The 24,051-nt window shown below is 54.2% G+C and overlaps 1 protein-coding gene across 3 annotated transcripts in view; it reads right to left on the bottom strand.

Annotated features, from left to right (window-relative positions):
- Window positions 1-1,024: 1,024 nt before the first annotated feature.
- Window positions 1,025-24,051, bottom strand: part of KIAA1614 (KIAA1614 ortholog) — a 44,856-nt gene continuing 21,829 nt past the window's right edge. For 2 of the 3 annotated variants that reach the window (XM_012444419.3, XM_012444418.3), the window contains exons 5-9: window positions 16,953-18,520; window positions 14,926-15,082; window positions 12,477-12,717; window positions 7,893-8,020; window positions 2,192-7,098 (exon numbers count right to left, since the gene is read on the bottom strand). In XM_012444419.3, the coding sequence (XP_012299842.2) occupies window positions 6,867-7,098; window positions 7,893-8,020; window positions 12,477-12,717; window positions 14,926-15,082; window positions 16,953-18,520 (2,326 nt within the window). In that variant the 3' untranslated portion in view covers window positions 2,192-6,866. Of the gene's footprint in view, window positions 7,099-7,892; window positions 8,021-12,476; window positions 12,718-14,925; window positions 15,083-16,952; window positions 18,521-24,051 lie in introns of all 3 variants that reach the window. The other variant, XM_064370494.1, reaches the window with a different exon arrangement.

Here is a 24,051-nt window from a genome sequence, read left to right as displayed (position 1 = left end):
CAGGATTGGATGCCCTCACTGCTGCTGAACTCTGTTCCCCATCTATGTAAACCGAAGACAATGAGCAGGACACTGCTCACTGGCAGGGCTATTTGAACTAAGTATGTCACCAGCCTGGGGCTGATATGCCTGAGGCCTTTGCCCATCATCCTCCCAGCCCCAGTGCACCCCTTCCACCTCCTCCCAGCTGGGAAGGCAAGTTGTCCTGGCCATACAGAGAAAAACAGAGCTGTCTTTGGCCCCCAGGAGCTTTTCTCAACATGAAATGTCTCCATTTTTGTGATCTTAAGGCTAGGAATTTCGGTATAGGAGGACCCAGCATTTCCCCACACTTGTAGTTTCTTGCTGTGGGGTCATTTCTACACTGTGGGGTGTGCCGGTGCTCTCTCACAGCCTGAAGCCCCAAGCACTTGTTTCTCTAGCCCCTCTGCTCACCTGCCAGAGCCCCCGCATTCCTCCTTCACACCCATACCCCATTCCGTGAGCCATGGGGCTCAGGCCCTCCCTCTCCCCGCATGGGCATCATGAAGACAGGGTTCTACCTGGCTCCTGCTGCAAAGGCCCTGGGCAGGGGAACACACCTCATCCCCGCTCCCACCACCTTCTTCCTGGGCCAGAGGCCTGCTTCAGTGCCCTTGCCTGATGAAAGCCGCCCTGACACTCAGGTAAACCCGATTCTGCTGAAGGTTGGGTTTCTTGTTTCCAGGATTTGTTTTCCTAACCACAGCTGGCACCCTGGCAAGTTCGAAAACAGCTCTGGACTTCCTATTCTGCTCCTCAGTTGTGCCCAGCCAAGGCCCCTTGGCTCCTTCTCTCCTGATGACAAACCTTGCCCAGGGCTTCTCTTCCTCTAAAGATGGTCTGGAGGCTTCTGCATCTACCCTGCCATCACCCTAACCCGGGGCCTCCCAGCCTTTCCTCTGGCATGCCCACCACCAGTGCCCGTGCCCTCCCCCACTCCCCGGTCCTGCCCGTAGCTAGTGAAGGTCACATGAGTGTCCAGCCCAGAATTTAGCAACTCAGAGTAGGAGAAGCTTCAGCCTTGCTTTTTAATAAGTTAAGATGGACACATGGCCATTCACTCCCGAAGAGAAGCAGTCCAGGCAGTGCTGAGGCCCAGGCAGATGGCCCATTCCCGCTCTCCACAGCCACCCACCTGCCCACTGACAGCACTGCCAGGAGGTCTGGGCAGAAAATGTGCAGCTGTGTGATGGCCAGGCACCGCTGCAGCCCTGTCTCCAAGCTGGACAGGAGAACTAAGACAAGGCTGCACAGGCCCGGCTGCAGCAACTCCTGCCTCCATCTGGGCAGAGGCAGCAGGTGGGCAGCTTGGGGCTGGTCTGGCCGGTCCCACTGGCTGGATCCTGGCTACTACAGTAGCATGTCCTGAAATCGGTCATTTTTTTTGTTTTTTTTTTTTTCAACTTTATATAAAAAAAATTTCCTAGAAATGTTTAATATTCTGGCTACCAGATAACATCTCCCAGGTGTTCCCATACCCAGAAAGGGCATAAAACTGTCAGACCACACGTTCCGATTTTGGTTGGGCATATATGGTCAATGGCTGTAAGGCTGGTACTCCAGGACACTGCCCATTTCTGGAGAAAGGGCAAAGGCAGTGAATGGGAGTAGGGGGAGGAACATAGATGAAAAAGGGAAGGGTCAAGGCCAATATGGACGTGAGCTTTCTTTGGTTCCACAGCATTGGAGGCTGGGGTGCCTTTGATGGGGAGTGGGACCAGGAGGTGGGGCCAGCTCTCAGGCATCAACCAAAGGGTCCACTGACTCTCCCTCCTCCCCCTGCCAACACAGGTACAAGTCGACGTTGACACCTCCTTAGACGTGGAAGGAGACCCATTTTTTTTTTCCTCTAGTTCTGCATGAATGACCTTAAAACACATATGCAAACAGGCTCCTTGCCTCTCCCTAAGGCAGTCTGTCGCAGAAGCCCTGCCACAGCACAAGGGGTTAGATGCCAGCAGGATCCGTGTTTCCGGCACAGAGCAGCTCGGCAGCACGTTCCCGGCCAACCACCCTCAGTGGCTCAGGGCTTCCGAGGCGGTGGCAGTGAGGGCAGTGGCACTTCTGGGTCACCGTGGTACAGGTCTCTGCCTCAGGACACGGATTGACAAGCTCTCTGAGTGGGCCAGCAGCTCCTTGATGTGAGCCAAGCCCAGCCCTGCCACCTTGGCTCCGTTCACCTCCAGGATCTCATCGCCCACCCCCAGCAGCCCCGAGTACAGCTTGGCCGTGCTCATGTCAGCCATCTCCTGCACGTAGATCCCTGCAAAGGAAAATGGGAGAATTTCACATTGACACCCAAATTGAAGATATGCATCTCTGGAATGCTGATCATGTCAGTGAGGGGCTGCTTGTGTGGCACAGGGAAGAGGTGCTCATACAGGGTACTTCTGTGTGTGAACACACACACTCACACACACCCTCATTGTTCCACCTCACAACCACAACTGGCTTTAGGCACAGATACACTGCCCCTCTTCCATGTCTAACTCCATTCCGCTGTCTCCGCTTTTAACGTGGAAATGCTCATAGTGCAAATAATGTGTTAAGCTGCTGTTATTCATTTATACCTGACTGTGAGTGAGCTGATCTTTTTCTGAGATGAGCTTTTCTTATAGAATAGGGAGGAAAATATTTTTTAAGAATTAAGAACCGTACCTACTCGGTGCCTGGCACTGTGATCCAGTTGCTGTCCTCAGGTCGCCCAGGCCCAGCGTGAAGGCTGGGGTGGCGGGAAGGTATCATCAGAAGAGCAAAAGAGGCTGAGCTACATCCAAGCCTGGTGTGCTGCACTCCTGCCAAGGACTGACCCTGGCCTCAGTCTGACTCGGATACGGTTCCTCAGTTGGGATGGGGAAGCATCTGAGCAAAAAATTCTAGCCATGTATTTTAAAGCTCCAGTGGCCAGACCTCCAGTGGAGGCCTCTGCCTCTAAACTGCCTGTCGAGGAGGGGCCTGTCCTGCTCGCCTAACAGGAGAGGAGGCTATGGGAAGGCCTGTGAGGACAGACGTTTTGCCTTCCTGAGCTCCAGAGTGGGGAGAGACCTGTCCTCTCTTCCCCTCACACCTGTGTCTAGCTCATCAGCAAATAGTCAAATCAAGCAGAATCCAACCCCTCTCCCCTCTCCCATCTCCACAGCCATTCCCAGCCCAAGCACCACCACTCTTCTGCACATGCCCCCTCCTGCCCACCCCAAAGAGGCCCTGCCTGGGTCTAGGAGGTGCCAAGAGCCAGCCTTGGGGAACCAGCTTCTCTGCTTCTTTCCCAGGCTCCAGCTCTCAGGGAGCCCCATCAGTGGGGCAGGCCCTGGGGGGCTCGGGCTGGCTGGGTTAGCTCCCCTAGCCTCTCTGGGAAGCGTCCAGCTGAGGACGCCTCCCCTGGCCTCAACCACGGCTGGAAACATTTTCAAATTCCCCTCCAGCTGCTCCCACCTGGGAGAGAAAGTGAGGTGCCAGTTCTCCTAGTGCAGGCTGGAGCCCCTGATGCCCATGCTCTGTGCCGGGTGGACACACAGGCTGAGACACAAGCCAAGTGTGCTGGAAGACTGCAGGGCACGCACCTGGTGTGGCCGCCAGCACTGGCAGAATTCACCAGGCCGCTCAGTGCAGCCTTGGTACCCTCGCTGTTCCCAGCCCAGCTCGGCTCACTCTGCATTTCAAAAACATGAGGCCACTGCCCACACGTTACTGTCTCCACTTCCTTCTTGAATCAGGTTCTTAGCAGGGGCCCGAAAGGGCGCAGGTCTGTACCTCATTCTCTGGCTTGACACTGCTCACCGCATCCTGGACTAGTGGAAAGCCGTCTCAGGTCCCCCCAGCCCTGTAGGAGCTTTGGGCAGCCCAGCCTCTGGCCCTGACAGAAGTCAGGCATTTTAAAACCTGCCTCTGAAATGTGGGTTTGAAAAAGCACTGATACCTCCTCCTTCACTGAGGTGCCTGAAGGTTTGTGGCTCTGAATTTAGCAAATCTAATCTTTGTATACATTCCCCCTCCCTGGGCTGAGGTGTAGAATCCTTTGTTGCTTCTTGGCCGAGCTGAGCCTTTTCTGCTGGGCTGTCTCCCCGGACAGTACGTCTGCCATCCTGGCTGCACAGGGCGTTTTCCCTGAGCCCTGTCTTTTACCTCCTCTAGCTGGAGCTTTTACTGCTTGCCCTCCCTGTTTACAGGTTAGTGGCACAGGGAGAGGCAGGTAAGAAGGGGCCCTTGGGGTGAACCCAGAGAAGTGTCTGATGTGCAGCGGTTGTTGCAGGCGGGGAATAATGATAAACCCTGAAAGAATGCAGCCAGAGCCAGGCCAGGCACTGACGTCACTCCTGCCATTTTGGGGAGACTCGGGTAGATTTCACAACTGAAAGTCATGACATAAATATGACAGAGAGCCTGCTGTCGTAGGCATTTATTGTCTGCTGGAAATGGCCTTTGTTGAGGATGTGTGATCTTTATGTTGTATCCAATTAGAAGCAGAAGGCAAAGCCTGCTGTTCTCACAGGCTCATATAGAGTTGGATGTGAATGCCAGCAAGCTAATACGACAACAGCAGGAGCAGGGAGTGCCTGGGCAGGACAGGGAAAGCTGGCACCAACCCAGCGAGGGGGCCAGGGGCCCTGGGTCACTAGAGACCCCTGCCCATCAGACCTCCCTGACAGGTGACAAGGAGGGGCTCCCACTGCCTACGAGGGAGACAAAAGGGACTCTGGGGCGAGTTGGGGGCAGGGTGTAAGCCCTGTTGTGCACTCACATTGACAGGTGAATGCGGATCACCCTGGTCCCTGTCTGGGGTTCTCTTCCCCAAACAGACTTTTTCTTTCTGAAGGGAAGGAGAGAAAAATGCTAGGCCCTTTCTCCTGTGTGCCTTCTTGAATGCTCCTTATGACTCTTCTAGGTAGGTTTTGTCATCCTCATTTCACAGATTAGGGAACTGAGGCTCAGCGGGGCTATCGCCTGCTCAAGGTCACACAGCCAGCAGAGGTGCTGGTGCACAAACTCGCTGCGTCGTCCACCTCTGCCTCTACGCCGCCTGTCCAGGGTGCCTGTCCTGCTCGCCTAACAGGAGAGGAGGCTACGGGAAGGCCTGTGAGGACAGATGTTTTACCTTCCTGAGCTCCAGAGTGGGGAGAGACCTGTCATCTCTTCCCCTCACATGCATGTCCGGCTCATCGGCAAATAGTCAAATCAACCAGAATCCAGCTCCTCACCTCTCTCCCCATCTCCACAGCCATTCCCAGTTCAAGCACCACCATCTCTGTCCTGGACTGCTGAAATAGCTTTAACATGGGGCTCCCTGGCTCCACCTGTGTCCCACTGGGGTATATTCTCACCCTGCTAAAAGTGTACATCAGAGAGTCTCAGTGCTCTGCTCCAAGCCTCTAGTGGCTCCCATTTCACTTGGCAGAAAGCCAAAGCCCCTTACAGTGGTACAGCCTTGTCTTTCCAAGCTCTGCTCCTCCCAACCCCTCGCCCTCTCTGCACTGTCCAGCCTGACCTCCTTGCAGTCCTCACAGGCCAAGCCACCCCTCCACCAGGGCTTCGCACTTGCTGTTCCATCTGCCGGAATACTCTTCCCCCAGACACCCACGGGGCTCCTCCCTCACCCCATCCACGCCCCTGCTCAAGTATCGTCTTCTCAGAAAAGCCTCCCCACACTCCTGTCTGCACCAGCATCTGCCACACCTGCTTTATCTGTATGTTTCTCAGAACTTTATTTTCACCATCTGACATACGTAGCACATTACACATAACAAGAGTACACGTTTTATAGATATGGTCTAGCTGCTCACTGGATAGTATATTCATGAAGACAGGGATTTGGTCTGTTGCATTTACTGCTGTATCCCCCATATCTATAACACATAGTAGGTGCTCAGAATATATTTGCTGAAACAATGAATGATGAAACAGACATGAGAACTCATGCAGTCTGCAAATGTGGCAGCAGGCAGATTTTTTTCCAGGCTAAACAACATTGACCTGGGAGATCAAAGCATGGGACTCAACCCCCCATCAGCAGAGCCCAGCTGTAGCAGGCTTCTGCACGTGCCTTTCTGTATCTGTCTCTCCCTTTCTCTCTTTTTCCTTCCCCTCCCCTTCTTCCCCACCCCTGCATACTTGTCTTCCTTCCCTGCTCCTCTGGGGAGTCTTTCATGGGCCCTTGCCCTGAGATGCATTCTGGACCACAGACCTTGAGTGTGGGCCTTGGCAAGTCACATTGCCCTGAAAGACTCATGGATGGAGCTGAAGTGAGAACTGGCCAGAGTGCAGAATGATCTCCAGGACTCCTCCCTGCCCTTGCCTGGGTTGAATTGAGACCCAGAGCACACCCCAGCCAGAGGTCTGCAGCCAGGATTCATCTGAACAGAATCCTTGGGCACAGGCCTGAGGGAGGAACAGGGTGCAGAGACAGACAGGCAGTATGTGCCCAGACACACTCTGCAGCCGGAGGAAAGGAATCATTTCAACACAGCAGCCACATCAAAGGGACTGCTGAGAATGGCAGGCACAGACAGTTTCTCTCTGGCTCTTCTCTGCAAAGATGGCCTTCAAGATTCTAATTTCTTTCTTTTTTTTTTGTTTGAGACAGCGTTTTGCTCTTGTTGCCCAGGCTGGAGTGTAATGGTGTGATCTCGGCTCACCGCAACCTCCACCTCCTTCTTCCTCAGCTGCAGTTGCCCAGGGCAAAAGGCTCTGCAGGTGCAGGCTCCTGGGCAGCCCCAGACAAGTCAGAAAGAACCCCTCAGGGGAGAAGCCTAGTCCTGTGGTCAGAGGCTTTCTGAATTCCCAGAGCTCCAGGGCTCAGCCAAGGACCAGAAAAGCCTCTGACCACAGCCAGAAAGCCCTGCTGTGGTTTGCTAAGGCCACCCCCCACCGCGGGGCTGAGGAAGGGTAGAGGGCATACCTGAGTCCGGGCGCCCATTCCCAGAGGCTACGCAGAAGCCGAAAGTGCCCCCCAGGGAGCGCTGCAGCTCTAGCTGGCTGGTGCCATCTGGGAACACCTCCACCAGGCGGCCCACTGTGCGAGCCAGGCTGGGAGCACCCACATCCTCCACACTGAGGGCACGCCGTGGTGAGGCCCTGGCTGGCCTGTGAGGGAACCAGAGACACAGTGAGGGCGAAAAGCATGGGGCACTGCGTGCAGCTCTTCCCTAGCTTACAGATGACCGATACCTCGCAGACTTAATTAAGAATCTGGCATAGGAGGCTGGGGTTCCACTGACCTCAACCAGCAAAAAGAGCCTGCTAGGGCCAGAACTGGTGGGTTTCCACCGCTGTGCAAGGCCTGCTTGGAACTAGAAAGCCCACCCTCCCAAAGCAGTGGTTTCAAATTTGGGGGGATACAGAGACCTCTCTAAGAATCTGAGAAAAGGCATAATTTTATGTCACATTGCCAGGAGCTGACATACACCCTGAAGGGCATCCACGAAGCCCTAGGGAAGAGCAGCCCGCCCGCAGGGCCTCACCAGACAGGGTGGGCTTTATCCAAGCGGGTCATGGGTCACGGGCCTCTTTGGGGGTCTCTGTCTCTACGTGTTTATTTGGATCTTTAGCTGGGCTAAGAACACTCTCTAAACATTCTGATTTCAAAATGTTGTTGGACATCAGAGGGACAGTGGAATCAAACCAGCCAACTCCACCTGATCCAGTAACTCCAGGCCTTCTCAGAGCCCAGTGCACTGAGGGTCGGTGCAGGGCACTGAGGTGCTGAGACTCTGGGGGCAGTCTTGTCTCCACACATCAGATGTGCTGGAGGGAGGCCTTGCTTTTTCAAGGGACCCTGCTCAGAGCCATGACGCCGAGGCAGGGAGGAGTTAAGCTTTTGGCTCCACTGGCCACTCTCTAATGAGTTTGTCCTCCAAACCATGGGTGCCCACTCTTACCTGCCAGCTGCACTGTGGTCCCCTGGCCCCGCTACCAGGTAGAGGCTGGACCGGTCCCCCTTGCCGCTCAGCAGAGAATGGAGGTTCTGGAAAGAGGCAGCTTTCCGACGCTGGTGACAGGGTGACACCTGATGGGAAAGGGCCAATGTTGCAGGTGAGAAAAGCCACCAGGGTGGTGCTGACAGAGGACTTGGCCTCTACCATGAACCTGGGGCCCTGTAAGGAAGTGACAGCACAAGCTTTTATCATTACTTCCCGTAGTTCCATGGGAGCCATGACTTTACTCAAGGAGATGGGTCCACATTGGCCATCTGGGGAGTCAAGGGATTTTCTGTTTTGTTTTCTAGCTGAAATAACAACTGTAGTGCTATACTAATCACCTGATCGATTAAGAAAATCTAATGCACTCATTAAGGAAGAAATGAAAGTAAGTTTGTTATAGAGTAATACTACTTTAGAGTTAAAATTTGAAATATTGTTTTGTGATTCTTTATTATGTCTTTTATGATTGCTTTCATTAGAAAATGTAAATTGAATTTTGTACCTTAAAATATTGTGGATAAAAAGATAGACGAGATCCTTCAAGGCGTTCACAAAGTGATGGGGGCAGGGCTGAGCACAGGTGAGTTAAAAGGCTCCAGTGCACATTAAAAGGAGATAGTGTATGCTGGGCGCGGTGGCTCACACCTGTAATCCCAGCACTCTGGGAGGCTGAGGTCATTGGATCACCTGAGATCAGGAGTTCGAGACCAGCCTCACCAACATGGTAAAACCCCATCTCTACTGAAATTACAAAAATTAGCCAGGCGTGGTGGCAGGCGACTGTAATCCCAGTTACTTGGGAAGCTGAGGCAGGAGAGTGACTTGAGCCTGGAAGGCAGAGGTTGCAGTGAGCAGAGATCACATCGCTGCACTCCAGCCTGGGCGACAGAGCCAGACTCATCTCAAAAAAAAAAAAAAAAGCTGGGAGACAGAGCCAGACTCATCTCAAAAAAAAAAAAGAGAAAGACAGATGATGTGTAGTGTGGCAGAGAGGGACTCTGGCTCGGGGGGGTTTGGGACACTGAAGGCGCCGACACTTGAAGCAAGAGCTCTCCAGACGAGGAGAGAGGTAAGATTGTACCCAGCAGAGGAAAATGGTTTATCCAAGGCATGAAGAGATGTGAGAAAGCGCGGCCATTCTGCAGCATATGCATGGTCTGAGTGGCAGGCCGTAGAAGTCGTGGCCTAGAGCTATGGACCAGACCTGGAAGGTCCTGATGTGCCCTGTAAGGAGCTACTGAGTGATGCTAATACAAGTGACAAGATCAGAACTGTGTTCTAGAAAATGACCCGATGAGGAAGCAATTCTGAAGATTGGGGAGATAATCAGTGGGGCTTCCATTCAGCCTACATCCTCTTCCCTCCTGCAGTCTGAGAAATGATGGGGTCAGGGAGGCTGAGGCAGGGAAAAGCAGTCTTTGAAACAAATATCACCCACATTATTGGTCACATTTGGAATCCTTGCTGCTGTGGTCTGAATGTCTGTATCCCTCCGCAGAGTCACAGGTTGAAACCTAATCAGCAAGGGTGGGGCTTTTGAGGGTGATTAGGTCATGTGGGCAGAGTGCTCAGGAATGGGATTAGTGCCCTCACTACGTGAGGTTACAGTGAAAAGAGCCACCTATGAAGAAGCTGGGCCTCACCAGACACCAAATCTGCCAGAGACTTGATCTTGGACTTCCAGCCACCAGAGAACTGTGAGAAAGAAATCTCTGTTGTCTGAAAGCTACCAGCTTCGGAGATTTTGTTATACCAGCCTGAACAGAATAAGGAGTGCTCTAAAGAAGGCAGGCGTGGAATCAAGAAGCTTCAGAGGGGGCCTGACCTCGTACCTGAGTTTAAGAAGGCTTCCTGGGAGGTCATGTTGAACTCTGCCCTTAAGGATAGGCAGGAGTTTCCTAGGGAGAAGGGGGATAAGGAGAAGGAAGGAGAGCCTTCTAGATGCAGGCTCAAAGGCTCATGGGGAAGGGCCCCAGCTCACTAGAGAACATGGGAGCAGCCAGGGTAGGCAGGAGCCACGGCAGGGCAAAATAAAAGCAAACCCCCGGCTGGGCACGGTGTTTCACATCTGTAATCCCAGCACTTTGGGAGACCAAGGCAGGTGAATCACCTGAGGTCAGGAGTTTGAGACCAGCCCGGCCAACATGGTGAAACCCCATCTCTACCAAAAATACAAAATTAGCCAGGCCTGGTGGCTGGTGCCTATAATCCCAGCTACTCAGGAGGCTGAAGCAGGAGAATCACTGGAACCCAGGAGGCAGAGGTTACAGTGAGCCAAGATCGCCTGCTGCACTCCAGCCTGAGTGACAGGGCAAGACCTGTCTAAAAAAAAAAAAGATCTACCATTCAATCCTACAGTCCCACTGCTGAGTATCTACCAAAGGAAAAGAAGTCATTATAAAGAAAAAGTTTGGTTCCATATCTTTGCAATTGCAAATTGTGCTGCAGGGTGTGTGCACATGTATATAGCGGCATAATTTGCAATTGCAAAGATATGGAACCAACCTAAGTGCCCATCAACCAACAAGTGGATAAAGAAAATGTGGTATATATACGTCTGGGCACAGTGGCTCTTGCCTGTAATCCCAGCACTTTGGGAGGCCAAGGCAGGCGAATCACCTGAAGTCAGGAGTTTGAGACCAGCCTAGCCAACATAGTAAGACCCCCTCTCTACTAAAAATACAGAAATTAGCCGGGCGTGGTGGCATGCACCTGTAATCTCAGCTTCTCAGGAGTCTGAGGCAGGAAAATTGCTTGAACCTGGGAGGTCGAGGTTGCAGTGAGCAGAGATTGCACCACTGCACTCCAGCCTGGGCAACAGAGCGAGACTCCATCTTAACAAACAAACGAAAAAACAAAAAAAACTAAGCCTCCCAGCAAACACACTCTTGGCAGCACCACACACCAACAGCAAGTATTTTAACCTGAAGAATGTCACAAATACTGCGGGGGGAGACAGATCCTTCCTTTATCTTTTTTATTTTCTTGAAAATTTCTGTCTTTTTTCAATTTTTGAAAACGTCTCTCTGCTGCTCATCCTCCCTGCTCTGCCTCCTACTCCTTCTTGCCCAGTCTATTTCCTATCTCTGTCCACTCAGCTCAGATTGCCTATCAAGGGGCTGTTGAGGGAATCCATGTGGGAAGGGATCTGTGCCTGGGTTCAGAGTCACTCGGGCCATGGAGAAGGTTCCAGGCTCTCTATGACATTGACAGGGGTGGTGTTTCCCTTGGGGGGTTTACAGAGATAGAAGTCCTGATGACAATAAATCTGGATGCCACAGCTCAGATACGTTTTGGACAAATCTAACTTCATGAGAACAGTGAGTTCCTGGAGCACAAGTCACCACTGCTGATTCCCCCCAGCTTCAATCTCTGCCGCTGTTTCTTTGCCTTCTATTCATTCAACCCGCAAATATTTGTTGAGCACCGGCCACATGCCTCGAAGTGTGTTTGGTGGAAGACAGTCAATGGGACCTTCATTCAGTCCACATCCTCTTCCCGCCTGCAGCCTTGGAAATGAAAGGCGCCAGCGACCCAAACCACTCTCATCTGCTTCACTCTGCCCAGGGGAGCGGGGCAGAGAATTAGGAGAAACAGACTAGCTGGAACTCCCTGGAACAGAAGGGGTGTCCAGTGTGCTGGGAGGGAGAGCCTGAGCCAGCTGCCCTGCACTTCCTACCCACTCACTGCGGTATTCCCTCCAATAACTCACACTCCAGTGAGGGCCGAGAGACAAAACTCAACTCAACACGATGCCTCAAGTTCCGCAAAGGAGGGAGGCCCAGTTTGGCCTGAGGCAGGGTTGGAAGCGGCTCCCTGAGGGGTGCACAGAGGAGCAGGCGGTCCCAGGTGGGGAAGGTGGGAGAAAGAGCCCAGCTGACCGTTCAAAGTCAGACAGTGAGTGATCTGCCGACAGAACTGCAAGACGGTCAGCTGCAACCGCGGTCAAGCGTGTTAAAAGAACGAGGAGGGATGAAAGCAGACAGATCCCAGAAACCCTCTGGCCAAGCTGAGTGGTCTGCACTTTATCTTGAAGGTGATAAGGAACCAATGACAGATGTTCAGCAAGGGAGTGGCATGGCCAGATTTGCATAGCAGAAGGACCACTCTGGAAGCCACATGCAGGACCATGGCAGGGAGGCCAGTCAAGGGGCTGTTGAGGGATTCCACGTGGGAAGCGATCTGTGCCTGGGCTCAGAGTCACTCTGGCCATGGAGAAGGTTCCAGGACCACCAGGCTGTCAACTCTCCGGGACTTGGCTGAGGTGGCAAAGCTGAGGGAGAGGGTGGAGTCTAGAGTGAGCCCAGGCCTGGGCAGCTGGCAGAGAACAGCAGTGTGAGATGCTGCCCATCCACCCTGTGTCCAGGGAAACCCAAGTCTCATGGGTCAACTGTGGGGATGCCAGCAGCTTCTCTCTCTCTACCATGGGCTCCTTGGGAGGCATCCTCAGCTCCTCCTCCCTCCTTCCATGGAAACCTTTCATTCTGATGGTGGCTGCGATGCCTCTGGCTTCACTCCCTGGGCTGTGTCCCCTGGACTCACCGGGTTCAGGGATTGTAACGATGGGGCCCTGGAGTGTGACACCAGGTCAGGCGAGGCAGGCTGCAGCTGCTCCACGCTGTAGCTGCGGGACTTGCCCAGCTTGGGCCGGGAACCCTGGCTCAGGGCTGAGAAGAGCTTTTTCAGCCCCAAGGTGGAGGCGATGCTGCTCCTCCTTTTCTTGTTCTGGTCCAAAGGGGCAGCTGAGGGGGAGCCGGGTCCTGTGCCAGCTCCTGCTGATGCTCTGAAACACAAGGGTGGATGTGAGGAGCAGGGGAGGGCTGGGAGGGAGGTGAGGGGCGGCTGTGCCCTGGGGCCACCTCGAGGGCCACAGACGGGCCAGCACCAATGCTTCTGACACATTTGGGGCCAGGAACTGACAACCAGGCTGCAGAAAGAAAGGCACGTAGAAGCCTGGTGTGGTGGCTCCCGTCTGTGGTCCCAGCTACTCGAGAGACGGAGGCAGGAGGACCGCTTGAGCCTGGAGGTCAAGGCTGCAGTGAGCTGTGATTACACCACTGCACTCAGCCTGGGCAACAGATTGAGACCCTATTAAAAAAAAAAAAAAAAAGAAAGAAACAAAAAAAGGCCGAGTGGACTTCTGCCAGATGCTCTGCTTGGGTAGCTTTTGGTGAGATTAGCGCAGGCAAGCCCCCTCCCATAACACTCTGCTAAGTGCCCACACAATCATTCATTCAATTTTTTTTTTCTTTTTTGAGATGGAGTCTCACTCTGTTGCCCAGGCTGAGTGCAGTGGTGTAATCACAGCTCACTGCAGCCTTGACCTCCAGGCTCAAGCTATTCTCCTACCTCAGCCTCCTAAGTAGCTGGGATTACAGGTGCCTGCCACCATGCCCAGATAATTTTTGTATTTTAAATAGAGATAGGGTTTCACCAAGTTGGCTGGGCTAGTCTCAAACTCCTGACCTTAAGTGATCCACCCACCTTGTCCTCCCAAAGTGCTGGGATTACAGGTATGAGCCACCGTGCCCGGCCCATTCATTCAATATTTCTTGATGGCCTAGTATGTGGCAGCCTTTTCAAGGCCCTGGGGTGTGTGTATGCAAGACAAGCAAGGTGCTTACTCTCAGGAGCTTATGAACAGCAGACCAGGAAAACAAAGGAGACCTGTCCCATGTGGGTGAAGCAGAGGCTGACCAGACGTTTCTTTAAAATGGAGTGGTGGGGAAGGTCTCTCTGAGAAGAGGAGCTTTAAACTGAGAGCTGAGTGACAAGAAGGAGCCAGGGCTGCCATGGCTGGAGGTGAGTAGTCCCGGTGCGGGGAACAGCTGGTGCTGCAGCCCTGGGCAGGAAGAGCTCTGCGTGTTTCAGAACAGGAAGGGGCCAGGTCATGAGGCTTGGGTGTATGTGATGAGAAAGGGGGAAGAGGCAGGACGAGATGAGGTCAGACAGGCAGACAAGGTGGATTCCACAGAGCAAGGCCAGCCACAGCCAGGGTGTGAAGTCTATTCCAAATGCAGGGAAAAACCATTGCAGGGTTTTCAGTAGGAGAGTGACACCATTTAACCAAGGTTTTAAAAAGTGACCCTTGACTCTTGTGTGGGCGAGTGTGAAGGCGAAGAGCAGGTAGGGGCTACTGGAGTTGTACAGCAAACAGGCCACAGGTCCAGGCCAGCAGAAGTGGCGGTAGACGGGATTACGGAGCTGGCAAGGACTCGCAGAGGGCTACAGTGGAAGAGAAGGAAGAGGGAGCAGCCCCAGACTCCCAGATGTGGGCTTGAGCACTGTGCCGACAGATGGTGATGTGTTTGCTGGGAAGGGGCCATGCGGGAGGCAGTTGTTGAGCTTTTGGTTTGAGGGGCCTATCAGACCCCCCAGTGGAGATGTCCAGGAGAAACTGGGCGTGCAGCTCTGGAGTTCTAGAGAGCAGATGGGGCCAGAGATGGAGAGCTGGCTCCAGGTGCCTCTTCAGGCCTGGAGCTGCCTGTGGCCACCAGGCATAGTGTGTCACAGGGAAGAAAAGGCCCTGGCCAGAGCTCCGGGCTCGCCAAGGAGGTCCCCAGGGCCAGGACTCAGACCCCACTCCCCTACCAGTTGAAGGAGAAAAGGGAAATGTGACTGCTGGGCTCTGTTTCCTCAACATCTGGTAAATTTCAAGCACAGAGCAGAAGCAAGCCTCTCAGACAGGTAACACCATCCTGGGGTCTCCCCCAGGGTTAGGGCCCTGCTAGCTTTGCCCCAGGAACCGGCACAGCATCTGCAGCTAGAGGCCATTCAGTGGATGGTCCATGAATGAATGATCAGGTGCATCAGTCTAAATGGCTCTGGGAGAGGAGTGGTAGGGCTGCCAGGCTTGCTCATAGTCTAGGGATCCTCTGAGGACTAGGAGCAGTGCGGTGGGTCACGCCACCACTTCAGGGGGTCTCTGCCCCTCCCAGAGCCACCATTCCCACCCGCTTCTGCAGTCTGGGCTCTTTCTCCTGTCACTTACTTTGACGGCACATGTCCTCCAGATCCCGACTCCGTCCTCTGCAGGCTTCCCTCTGATTCCTGGCTGAACTCTGGGTCCTCTGAGAACAGGGAGAGGGTGATGCCTGTGGAGTTGATGGTGTCAACATCTGCTGAGCCGGGAAAGCCCTGGGATCCTCCTGAAACAAGCACAGCATCCCACCTGAATCAGGCTGGCTCATCCCACAGGTCCTGTGGGGGAAAGGGACATTTCCAACAACAGGGGGAGAGTTTGAGGAACTGGAGAGGCAGAGTCCCAGGAGAGCAATGGAGAGGCCCGGGAAGCAGTGAGGGAAGGTGGGGTGGCCTCTTAGATGACCAGGGCTGAGGACCCCTCATGAGCATCCTCTAGGCTGGAAACTATTCGAGGATAGGGACTGAGTCTTGTTGACTGCTGTAACCTCGTCACCCAGCACAACATCTGGTCCACAGTAAATAGTCACTGTGTGTTAAATGAAAGGGTTGACTGTGATAAGCTATGCCCCTTCCACATATCAAGGGACATAGTGGGAACAGGGGAAATTTTTGTATTCCTGGGACAAACCCCACAATGTTGTCAGTTATGATTTCTAAGAGCTTTAAAGTCGCCATCATTTCTGGAGGTCTTTTATGTGTTAGGCAAAGAATGGAATCCTCTCCAGAGGTGAGCTCACAGGATCCTAGGAGATGCCTCCGTCATTGTCCTCACTTTACCGAGGAGGAAGCTGGCAGGCTGCGGGATTGAGGGACTCACCCCGGGCCTCACTCGCTCTGCTCCAAGCTCCCAGGTGAAGGCCTAGGCTGCCCAGAGAGGTCAGCAGGTCTCAGAAAGGAAGCCCTGCAGGAAGTGGTTAGGGGCAAGCCCATGGCCTGCCTAGAGCCCACCACAGAAGGAACCTGCCACTCAGCACAGGGAGGGAGGGAGCCCAGAAACAGGCCGGTTTGTGTAAGCAAGGGAGGGAGAGGGACCGAGTCTGTGTGTCCCTGTGCAGCGGAGGGGACTTTGCATCCACATCTTCAGTAAGGTCTGTCATCTCTCTGCCCTCTCTCCCTCCACTCTGTTGCTAAGCCCCGGATCCCTCTTGAGCCATCCCAGCCCCAGGACTGTCAGAGCCATGGGCATGTTAAAGCAAAAATGTGTGGAGTGTGCCTGTTATCTCTGCCTAAAAGTGAGCAGCAGAGTTGGTCACCTGGGATCACAACACTGAGGATAAGGCCTGAGCTGCCAAGCTATGGGATTCTCCCACAGTGTGAGGACCCCTGCCAAGGCAAAGTGGTGAGACCCACACCCTTCAGCAGCCTTGCCTGCTGAAACCTACTGGCCTGCCAACAGGCCCAGGGGTCAGGGAGAGTCTGGTACCATAGAGCACACCGCCTAGCAGCCCTGTTTCCCTGGTCACCAGGTCCTCTGGACAGTGTGTCTGCCTGGCCACAGAATGCCTCAAGGGCAGGACTCCTGCTGATGTATTCACATATGCATCCCCCACAGTGCCTAGTACAGTGCCTGGCACGTAATAGGTGCTCAGCCAATACTGAAGGAATGAATGAGTGAATGAATGAAATGAAACAATGATGCTAAAGGGGCAGGGCCTCTGCCATGTCATTAGTGGGCACCTACTGCTTTAAGCAGATAGTAAATCCTGGAGCTGCTGCCTCTTCCTGCTCTGTTGGGAATAAATCCCTTAAAGCCCAGGCCTCTAGCAGCCTTGGAGCTTGGAGCTTCTGCCCACACCTCAGGGTTCCCAGTAGGAAGAGGAAGTCTCCACTGCCTTCCCCGTGGTTCGGCCTCTCCTGGGATGGAGTTGCTTAGTCTGCCTCCAGGTTGGTGGTGAATTCTCCATCTAGCCACCAGCACCATGACACCTCAGAGTGGCTGCAAGGGGCTGCCGGGGTAGTGTGTGACACTGCCATCTGACTATGAAGATAGAAGGGAATGACTCTGAAGGCCTGGGTGTCACAGGTCGGGTCTGGGCCTCTGCTATAGAACCACACCAGGCCTGGGCTGGGCAGGAACCAGCGGCAGCCCCTTACCATCTCTGCTGTTCTCCAGGGGCGGCTCCGGCTCCCGGCTGCGGGGGCCCCTCTCCACCCTACCCTCGTGGATGGCTCCCCCATAGGGCTCCTGCAGCCCCCGAGGTGCGCTGTTGTTGCAGTTGTTGGTGGACAGGGCCAGCAGTGGGTGCCTGACCTGAGGGCGGCTGGGCTGGGTCTGTGATGGGGACAGCTCACAGGTCCTGAGAACCGCACTTCTTGAAGGAGGCCGGGGGATACCCACAGGCTCTCCCTGGTCACTCGGCCTGCGCAGTCCAGCCAGGGCTGCCTTCCTGTGAGATGTGGGCGAGGTGGTTTTCCTTGAAGGGGGAGGGGTTGGCGCCCAGCCTTCAGGGCAAAAGGAAGCTGTTGGCTGCTGGGCTTGGTGCGGGGCAGAAGGCTCTGCAGGGCTCTGTTGCAGGGAGGGAGGAGAGACAATCTCCAGGGACTCGTGGCTTTCTGTAACCTGGTCCTGGCTGCCTGGCCCCGATGATTCAGGTGTCATGGGGGAGGTGGTGGCATAGGCTGTCCTGCATGGAGTCCGAGAATCCAAAGAGTGAGCCTGGTGACTTCCCAGCCCTGGTCCAGGCTGCCACTGGGGTCCCAGGGACACCCGCTTCAACTCCAGGCCGGGAGCCTTAGGGACAGCATCTTCTCTCAAAAATAGAGTCCCCCCAGCCGTGTGTCCTCTGTCCTCCTTCACCTCATTTCCCAGCTCCACATCATCAGCCCCAGGCAGGTGCTGCCGGGCCTGGAGGCCCCAAGGCAGCTCCGTGTCAGCCTTCTTGGGCCACCTGTGGCCTCGAGGCCTGGAGCCCCGCAGTCGCAGTCTTGGGCTGCTACCTCGGGTCTGCCCACACGCCTCGCCGGCCTGAGAGGTCCCCGCTTCTTCACTGTCGGTCCTGCAGCTGTCCGAGGTGTCCGTGCTGTCCAGGGCAGAGTGCACCCCTCCAGGGCTCACGGTGTCTCCGATGTGTGTTTCCCGGATCCATTCTGTGTGGAGCCCGGGCTCTGCAGGAAGGAGCCGGAGTTGGGAGCTCAGGCCACCCAGCAACCCCTCCATCCCACAGGCAGCCTGGGGCTCCTGGAGGGCCCCGGGGTCGGGGGGCACCTTCCCCTGGGTGGGCCACGGGTTGTTGATGCAGCTGCCGCAGGCCTGGCACCTCCTCTCGCTGCCCAGTGCGGGCGCCGCCAGGGGGCCCCTGCGGTCCAGGCTGCCCACAAGCCGTTGGAATGCCCCCTGCCCCGCGTCCCGGAGCCGGGGGGCCCCGTTGATGTAGTCGGCGAGGTCGGGCTTGGAGCGCAGGGGGCCCTGGTCCGCCGCCTGCAGCACAGAGCTCAGCACCTGGCGCTGGCGCTGCTGCAGCCGCTCCAGGTAGCGGCACTCGGCTTCGCGGGCGGACTCATCCTCAAAACGCACGTGCGACGGCGAGGGGCCCCGCCTCGGCCTCTGCCCCGGCCCGCCGCTGGACTCTCCGCTGGAGGAGTCGCTCGTGTGCCCGTTCTGGAGGCTGTCTCTGCAGGCAAGGGTCGTCCTGGGGTCCCGGGCTGGGCTTCTGTGGCCATCTCTGATGAACAGACAGAAGGAGAGACGTCAAGGGCAGAAACGTGGGGAGGCAGCGCATAGGCCCTACCCGCTCTGCGCTGAGCTAAGTCTCCCTCTGCGCTCAATGGCAACTGCAACCCACAAGGTTACTCCGCAGCGGGTTTCTGGGGACTCTCTGCAAACCAGAGTAGCTTGCAAGCCGATCCTGATCCTGAGACAGTCTAAACAGAACCAAGGCCACCTTCCCTGCTTTCGGCTTTCCTTCTGTTTCATGGCTCAGCCTGAGTTAAGATGAAACACTATTGGATGGGAAGATGCCAAAGTCCTCGTGTGTGTGTGTGTGTGTGTTGGGGGGGGCTCTGTCTGTGTGTGTGCATCTGTTAGGGAGAGGAAGTGAGCCTGACCACCATGTATTTTTGGTAGTGATTGTGGAAACATGTATTTGCTATGATGCTCTCACGGGAACAAGACATTTTAAGTCTCCACTTAAAGGAGAGGCTGTGTGAGAATTGAAGTCAGGGATTCTTTTGTTTTTCTTAGTGGCAGGATCTCACTGTGATGCCCAGGTTGGAGTACAGTGGCACCATCTCGGCTCACTACAGCCTCGATCTCTGGAGCTCAAGTGATCCTCCCACCTCAGCTTCTCAAGTAGCTGGGACCACAAGTGTGCATCACTATATCTGGTTTATTTTGGTTGTTTTTTGTACAGGTCTCACTATGTTGGCCAGGCTGGTCTCAAACTCCTGGGCACAAGTGATCCTCTCACCTCAGCCTCTCAAAGTTCTGGGATTACAAGTGTGGACCACTGAGCCCGGCCTGAAGTCAGGGTTTCTAAGCTCTTGCTCTGAAAGTTTCCGCTCAGGGTTCCACATCACTTTGCTTAGGCAAAATTCAGACGAGGCAACAGTAACATTTCTCCTTGGCACCTGAATCTTAACTGTTCCAACCCCCACTTCATGCCTGCCCCTCCCCAGCCCTCACACACAGTCTCATCCTGCTTTTACTGGGGATGGGACTGCTATGCTTGGGAGTCTGCCCATCTGTCATCCACTTTGGTTCTGGGAGACACTGTGGCAGGTGGTCAAGTCCCGTTCTGTTCCAGACAACACCTGCACACATCTCACACCAGGGCCCCCTGGAGCCAGGTAACCTGAGTTTCAGGCCACTATGCAAATGGACCCAGGCTCATGGGCCATTTTCTATCAGAGAGCATCCAAGTAAGGACCATAGTTCTCCCTTCCTTTTCCCAGCAGTGGCCTCCCCACCAATCCACTGCTAAGTGTTGGGATTCTGTTTCTTGTCTCTTTCATGTACCACTTTTTCACTCGCACAGGACCCCTGCAGTGGCCTCTTATCCAGCCTCTCCACTGCCTCCTGTCTGTAGGTCCAACTGCAGCACAGCCTTTATCACACTAACCCAGAAGAGGGCACAGGGTCAAGTGCATACACTTTGGAGGGAAAAATGCAGGCCCCGCACATTCCTTCCTGCTTCCTCTTACACTCCCAGGCCCTCAGGCCTCCAGGTCTCCCTCCCTGACTTCATGCAACCCTCCTGCCTCATTTCCTGGATTTTTCTTCTTAGCCTACCTGCATTTGACTTCTACGTATTAGATGCTGAATGCTCACAGGAATGCAAAAGGCAATGGGGGCTCCACACCTGCTTCTACCTCTGACTCCAGTCATTTCCCCCCATAAGCACTGCTCCAGGGTGAAATTTTTTAAAAAAAAGAACTCCTGCTGGCAAGGCATGGTGGCTCATGCCTGTGATCCTAGCACTTTGAAGGCCAAGGTGGGCGATTGTCTGAGCTCAGGAGTTTAAGACCAGCCTAGGCAATGCCATGAAACCCCGTCTCTACTAAAATAGAAAAAATTAGCCCAGTGTGGTGATGCGCGCCCGTAGTCCCAGCTCCTTGAGAGACTGAGGCATGAGAATAGCTTGAACCCAGGAGGCGGAGGTTGCAGGGAGCCGAGATCTCACCACTACACTCCAGCCTGGGCAACAGAGTGAGCCTCTGTCTCAAAAAAAAAAAAAAAAAAAAAAAAAAGAACTCCTGCTAAGCAAGTGGATCTGCCTGCTTTGAGATATCACAGGTCCTTGTTCATGTGGAGCTCATGGTCAGCTCTCCAGAAGCACGCTCCCTTCCCATAGCCCCCAAAAGGAAGGCTCCATCCAGATAAACAGCGTCACTCACCCCTCAGAAACAGGAGATTTCCTGCTGAGCAGATGCTTTACCCCACTGCACAGACAGGATGTCTTCCCAGCCCAGTCCAGCCGATGCAGGCAAAGGCCCACGGGGAGAGTCTGCACACAGCTTCACACAACAACCCCTCCACAGGCCCCAAAGTTAGTACCCTATCTGCAGGACATGGGCTGTGATTTCCAGGGAGGAAAGAAGCCTAGCTTTAAAGGCAGTGCAGTCCTAATCTAACAAGGGATCCCAGGTCCCATGAGCCACATCGGTGGCCTTAACTTTCACACATCGGATGGTGAATTGAGCCATCCTGGAATTCACTGCAGAGGCAGACATTGTTGTTCTAAAAAGAGAAATTAAGGAGTGCTTAATCACATAAGGTGCTTTCAACCCAATTATTCCAACCCAGAAGCCCCACCGGCAGTGTCAGCAACAGTGCGTAAAGGCAGGATGAGGATTTTGAAGACAAGTGCAGGGCAAATGAGGTAGCTGAGCAGTGAACAAATCCCACGCCCACCAAGTTCTCAATGGGAGGCTCCGCAGAGGCCCCAGCAGTCACCCCTCTAGGGGAGGATCCCGCCACAGTCCTGGAGACATACGGCTTCATGGGGACCCTTTTCCAGAGTCCCACTTTCCATAGCATTGCTGCCCTAACCACACACTCAATGTGATGTACACACGCTCTGCAGTCTCAGCACGGCCATTCCCTCTGACCCTGCACAGTAACACTTACAGTGTCACCCTGCCAACCCTGCCTCTTGCCAACGTGTCCTGCCCTCCTGCCTTCAGAAACACCAATCTAGGCGTGTCTAGCCCCAAAATGGCAAGATCTTGTGCTTCCAGGAGCTGCTCCATTTCTGTATTAATTTGTTTCCAGAAAAGTACAGCTGCTGCTACCTCTTCACCTCCTGGAATCCCTGTCTGCTCAGGCTTGCCCCAGCTGCCTCTAGCCAGACCTAGGATAAAGAAGGCCCTCTGAGACGGCTCTGCCTGCCCCTCCTCTTCCATCACCTTTCACCAAGTCGCTCTTTAGAAGTGATGCATCTGGGCCGGGGCTGGGGCCTCCTGCATCTAACTGAGGCCTGGGACCTGTGTGCCATTGCCGCGTTAACTCAGCATGGCCCTCCAGGGTGATTTGATGGAGCGTAACCTTTAGAAGCATCTGCAGCAAGCCATCTGGCGTTGATTTTTCAGCTAGACCCTCTGAGGATTCACCAGCGCTGCCAAGTCATAGTGATTCTTTTCTGGACACAGCAGCTGCTAAAGTGGGTCACCTTGCATTTCTATAGCATTTCTATGGCCTGGAGACAGCCTGCAAAAGGGAGCCTACTTTAAAGTTAGTGATTGGGGTTATTGTGAGCTGCTGGAGCGATCTGAGGAAGAAGTGTCCAAGAGGACCTTTACACAATGCAGACTGTTTTGCAGATAGTCTTGACTATTTTGAGGCTACCCGATCTAACCTAAATGCCTATACAAACTAGGACAGGAGAGTTGCTTGGAAGTCTAAGGTTTCTCACCATATATAAATGTGAAGAAGAATAGTTAGGATGCCCCGAAGAAGCCATATCCATTCCTAATGAGTGCCCTCCATCTAGAGAGAGAGGCAAAGCACAAAATGTGGAAATGCAAAGGTAGTCTGTTTGGCACCCCTTGCCAGGATTTAGGGTCCTCTGAGCCCCTCTCCTAAGGGTCACAATGACCTCCGTTCTTGAAGTCATCTCCGTTCTTGAAGGAGCTCCATGAAGCTCCTTAGCCTTTAATGAGCAGTTCAGCACCCTCCATCAAAGAGCACCAAAGGAACTGCATCTTGGTCCAGTTCCACCAAGATCCCCACTCCCTAAGAAGCCCTGCTCCCTCCAGTGCCACGTGGTGATTCAGACAGGCAGATGCAGCATGTCCACATGCTAGTGAAGCCACAGGCTTTGCTAGCTACAGAAGGGGGCCTGTCTGGGCCTGGTGAGACCTGGCATAGCCTGGCAGCCTCATCTCAGCCCAGGCGCAAGACTGGAAGACAGCTCTGTGTGGTGGTGAAGGCCATGTGTAAGTGGTTCTTCAAGGTGTACCATAGGCAGAATAGGCAGGGAGGTGGGGATGAAGTGTGTTGCTCAGGGGGCAGTCGTGTATGTGATGTGCCGGTCTGAACGTCCTTGACCTCATTGTTTTCTCACCTCTTCATTCCTGACAAGCTCTCCCTCACCATGGCTGTAGCATCGTGAAATCAAGGATGATGTCCAGATCTTCAGTTCTGATCTCTCCTCCTCTAAAGATCCTGTATCCAACTGCCTGGGGGGATTGCCAGTGGATGTTCTGAGAGCACCTCCCCCTCCAATGCCTGACCCTGCACTGAGCCCTCACTCCTTGGCTGAGGCCCCACCAAACACAGACACCGAGTTGGAACCCTGGGCGCGTGCCAGATGCCTCCCTTCTCATACTTCCCACACCCCTGCAACCAAACGAGGAGTAGTTAGAACTCACAGTCCTGCAGCACTCACTGCGTGGTGGGCGCTGTTCTAAACTTTATGCGTATTAGCTCACATCGCCCCACAGCAACCCTGTAAGACAAGCACTATTACAATTCTCATTTTGTGGGTGAGGAAACTGAGGCACAGAGACTTCCGCAGAGGCACCCAGCTGAGTGCCAGAACCAGAAGTCAAGCCCCCGTGGTCTGGCTCTAGGTGTGGCACTCCTCTGTTGCCTCACTAAGCCTGTTTGCTCCTGGTGCTTGGGGTCTCTGTGAAATCTCCACACCCTCCTCTTCTGTACCGCTCAGCGGGGCCACAGCAACAGCATCCTCACCACACCTGTCTCCCAGCCCCAGCACATCTCTGCAGCTAGAATGGCATCACTGAAGTGCGATCATGCTGCCCACCTGTCCAGGGTCCTCCAGCAGCTCCCAGATATTGCAGCAGACATCCAGTTGTCTAACTGTTCTGCAGGCCTGGAGGCCTCCATGACCTGGCCCTAGTGAGCCCTCCAGCCTTCACGCCAGGTGGCCCAGCACATCCTTACCCTCTAGCCTAGCTGAACTCCTGAGCACAATGCTTCTGCTCAGTTTCTGTCCCCAGGGCTCACCCTTGCCTCTCTCATCTACCCAGTGCATATCTACACTTCCTTAAGTTTCAGGTGAGAAGTCACCTCCTCTCAGGAGCCTCACCTGTCTTTTCCAGGTGGAGTTAACAGTTTCCAGCTCAGCACACACACTTTTCCTCTCTTACAACACAGTCCACGGAATTGAATATCTGTTTGCCTCTCTTTCTCCCTGGAGACTGTGACCTCTATCCCCTCAGGGATCCAGATCATGTTTCATTCATCTTTATATATCAGTGCCTGACTGTAGGCCCTCAGGAAAGGTGTGTTGAC

This window comes from Aotus nancymaae, unplaced genomic scaffold (assembly GCF_030222135.1).
Source record: "Aotus nancymaae isolate 86718 unplaced genomic scaffold, 86718_ANA_hifiasm-v0.15.2.pri h1tg000108l, whole genome shotgun sequence".
Taxonomy (NCBI): Eukaryota; Metazoa; Chordata; class Mammalia; order Primates; family Aotidae; genus Aotus; species Aotus nancymaae.
The sequence above is the reverse complement of the archived record's forward strand: the minus strand, read 5'-3'. Positions and strand labels throughout refer to the sequence as shown.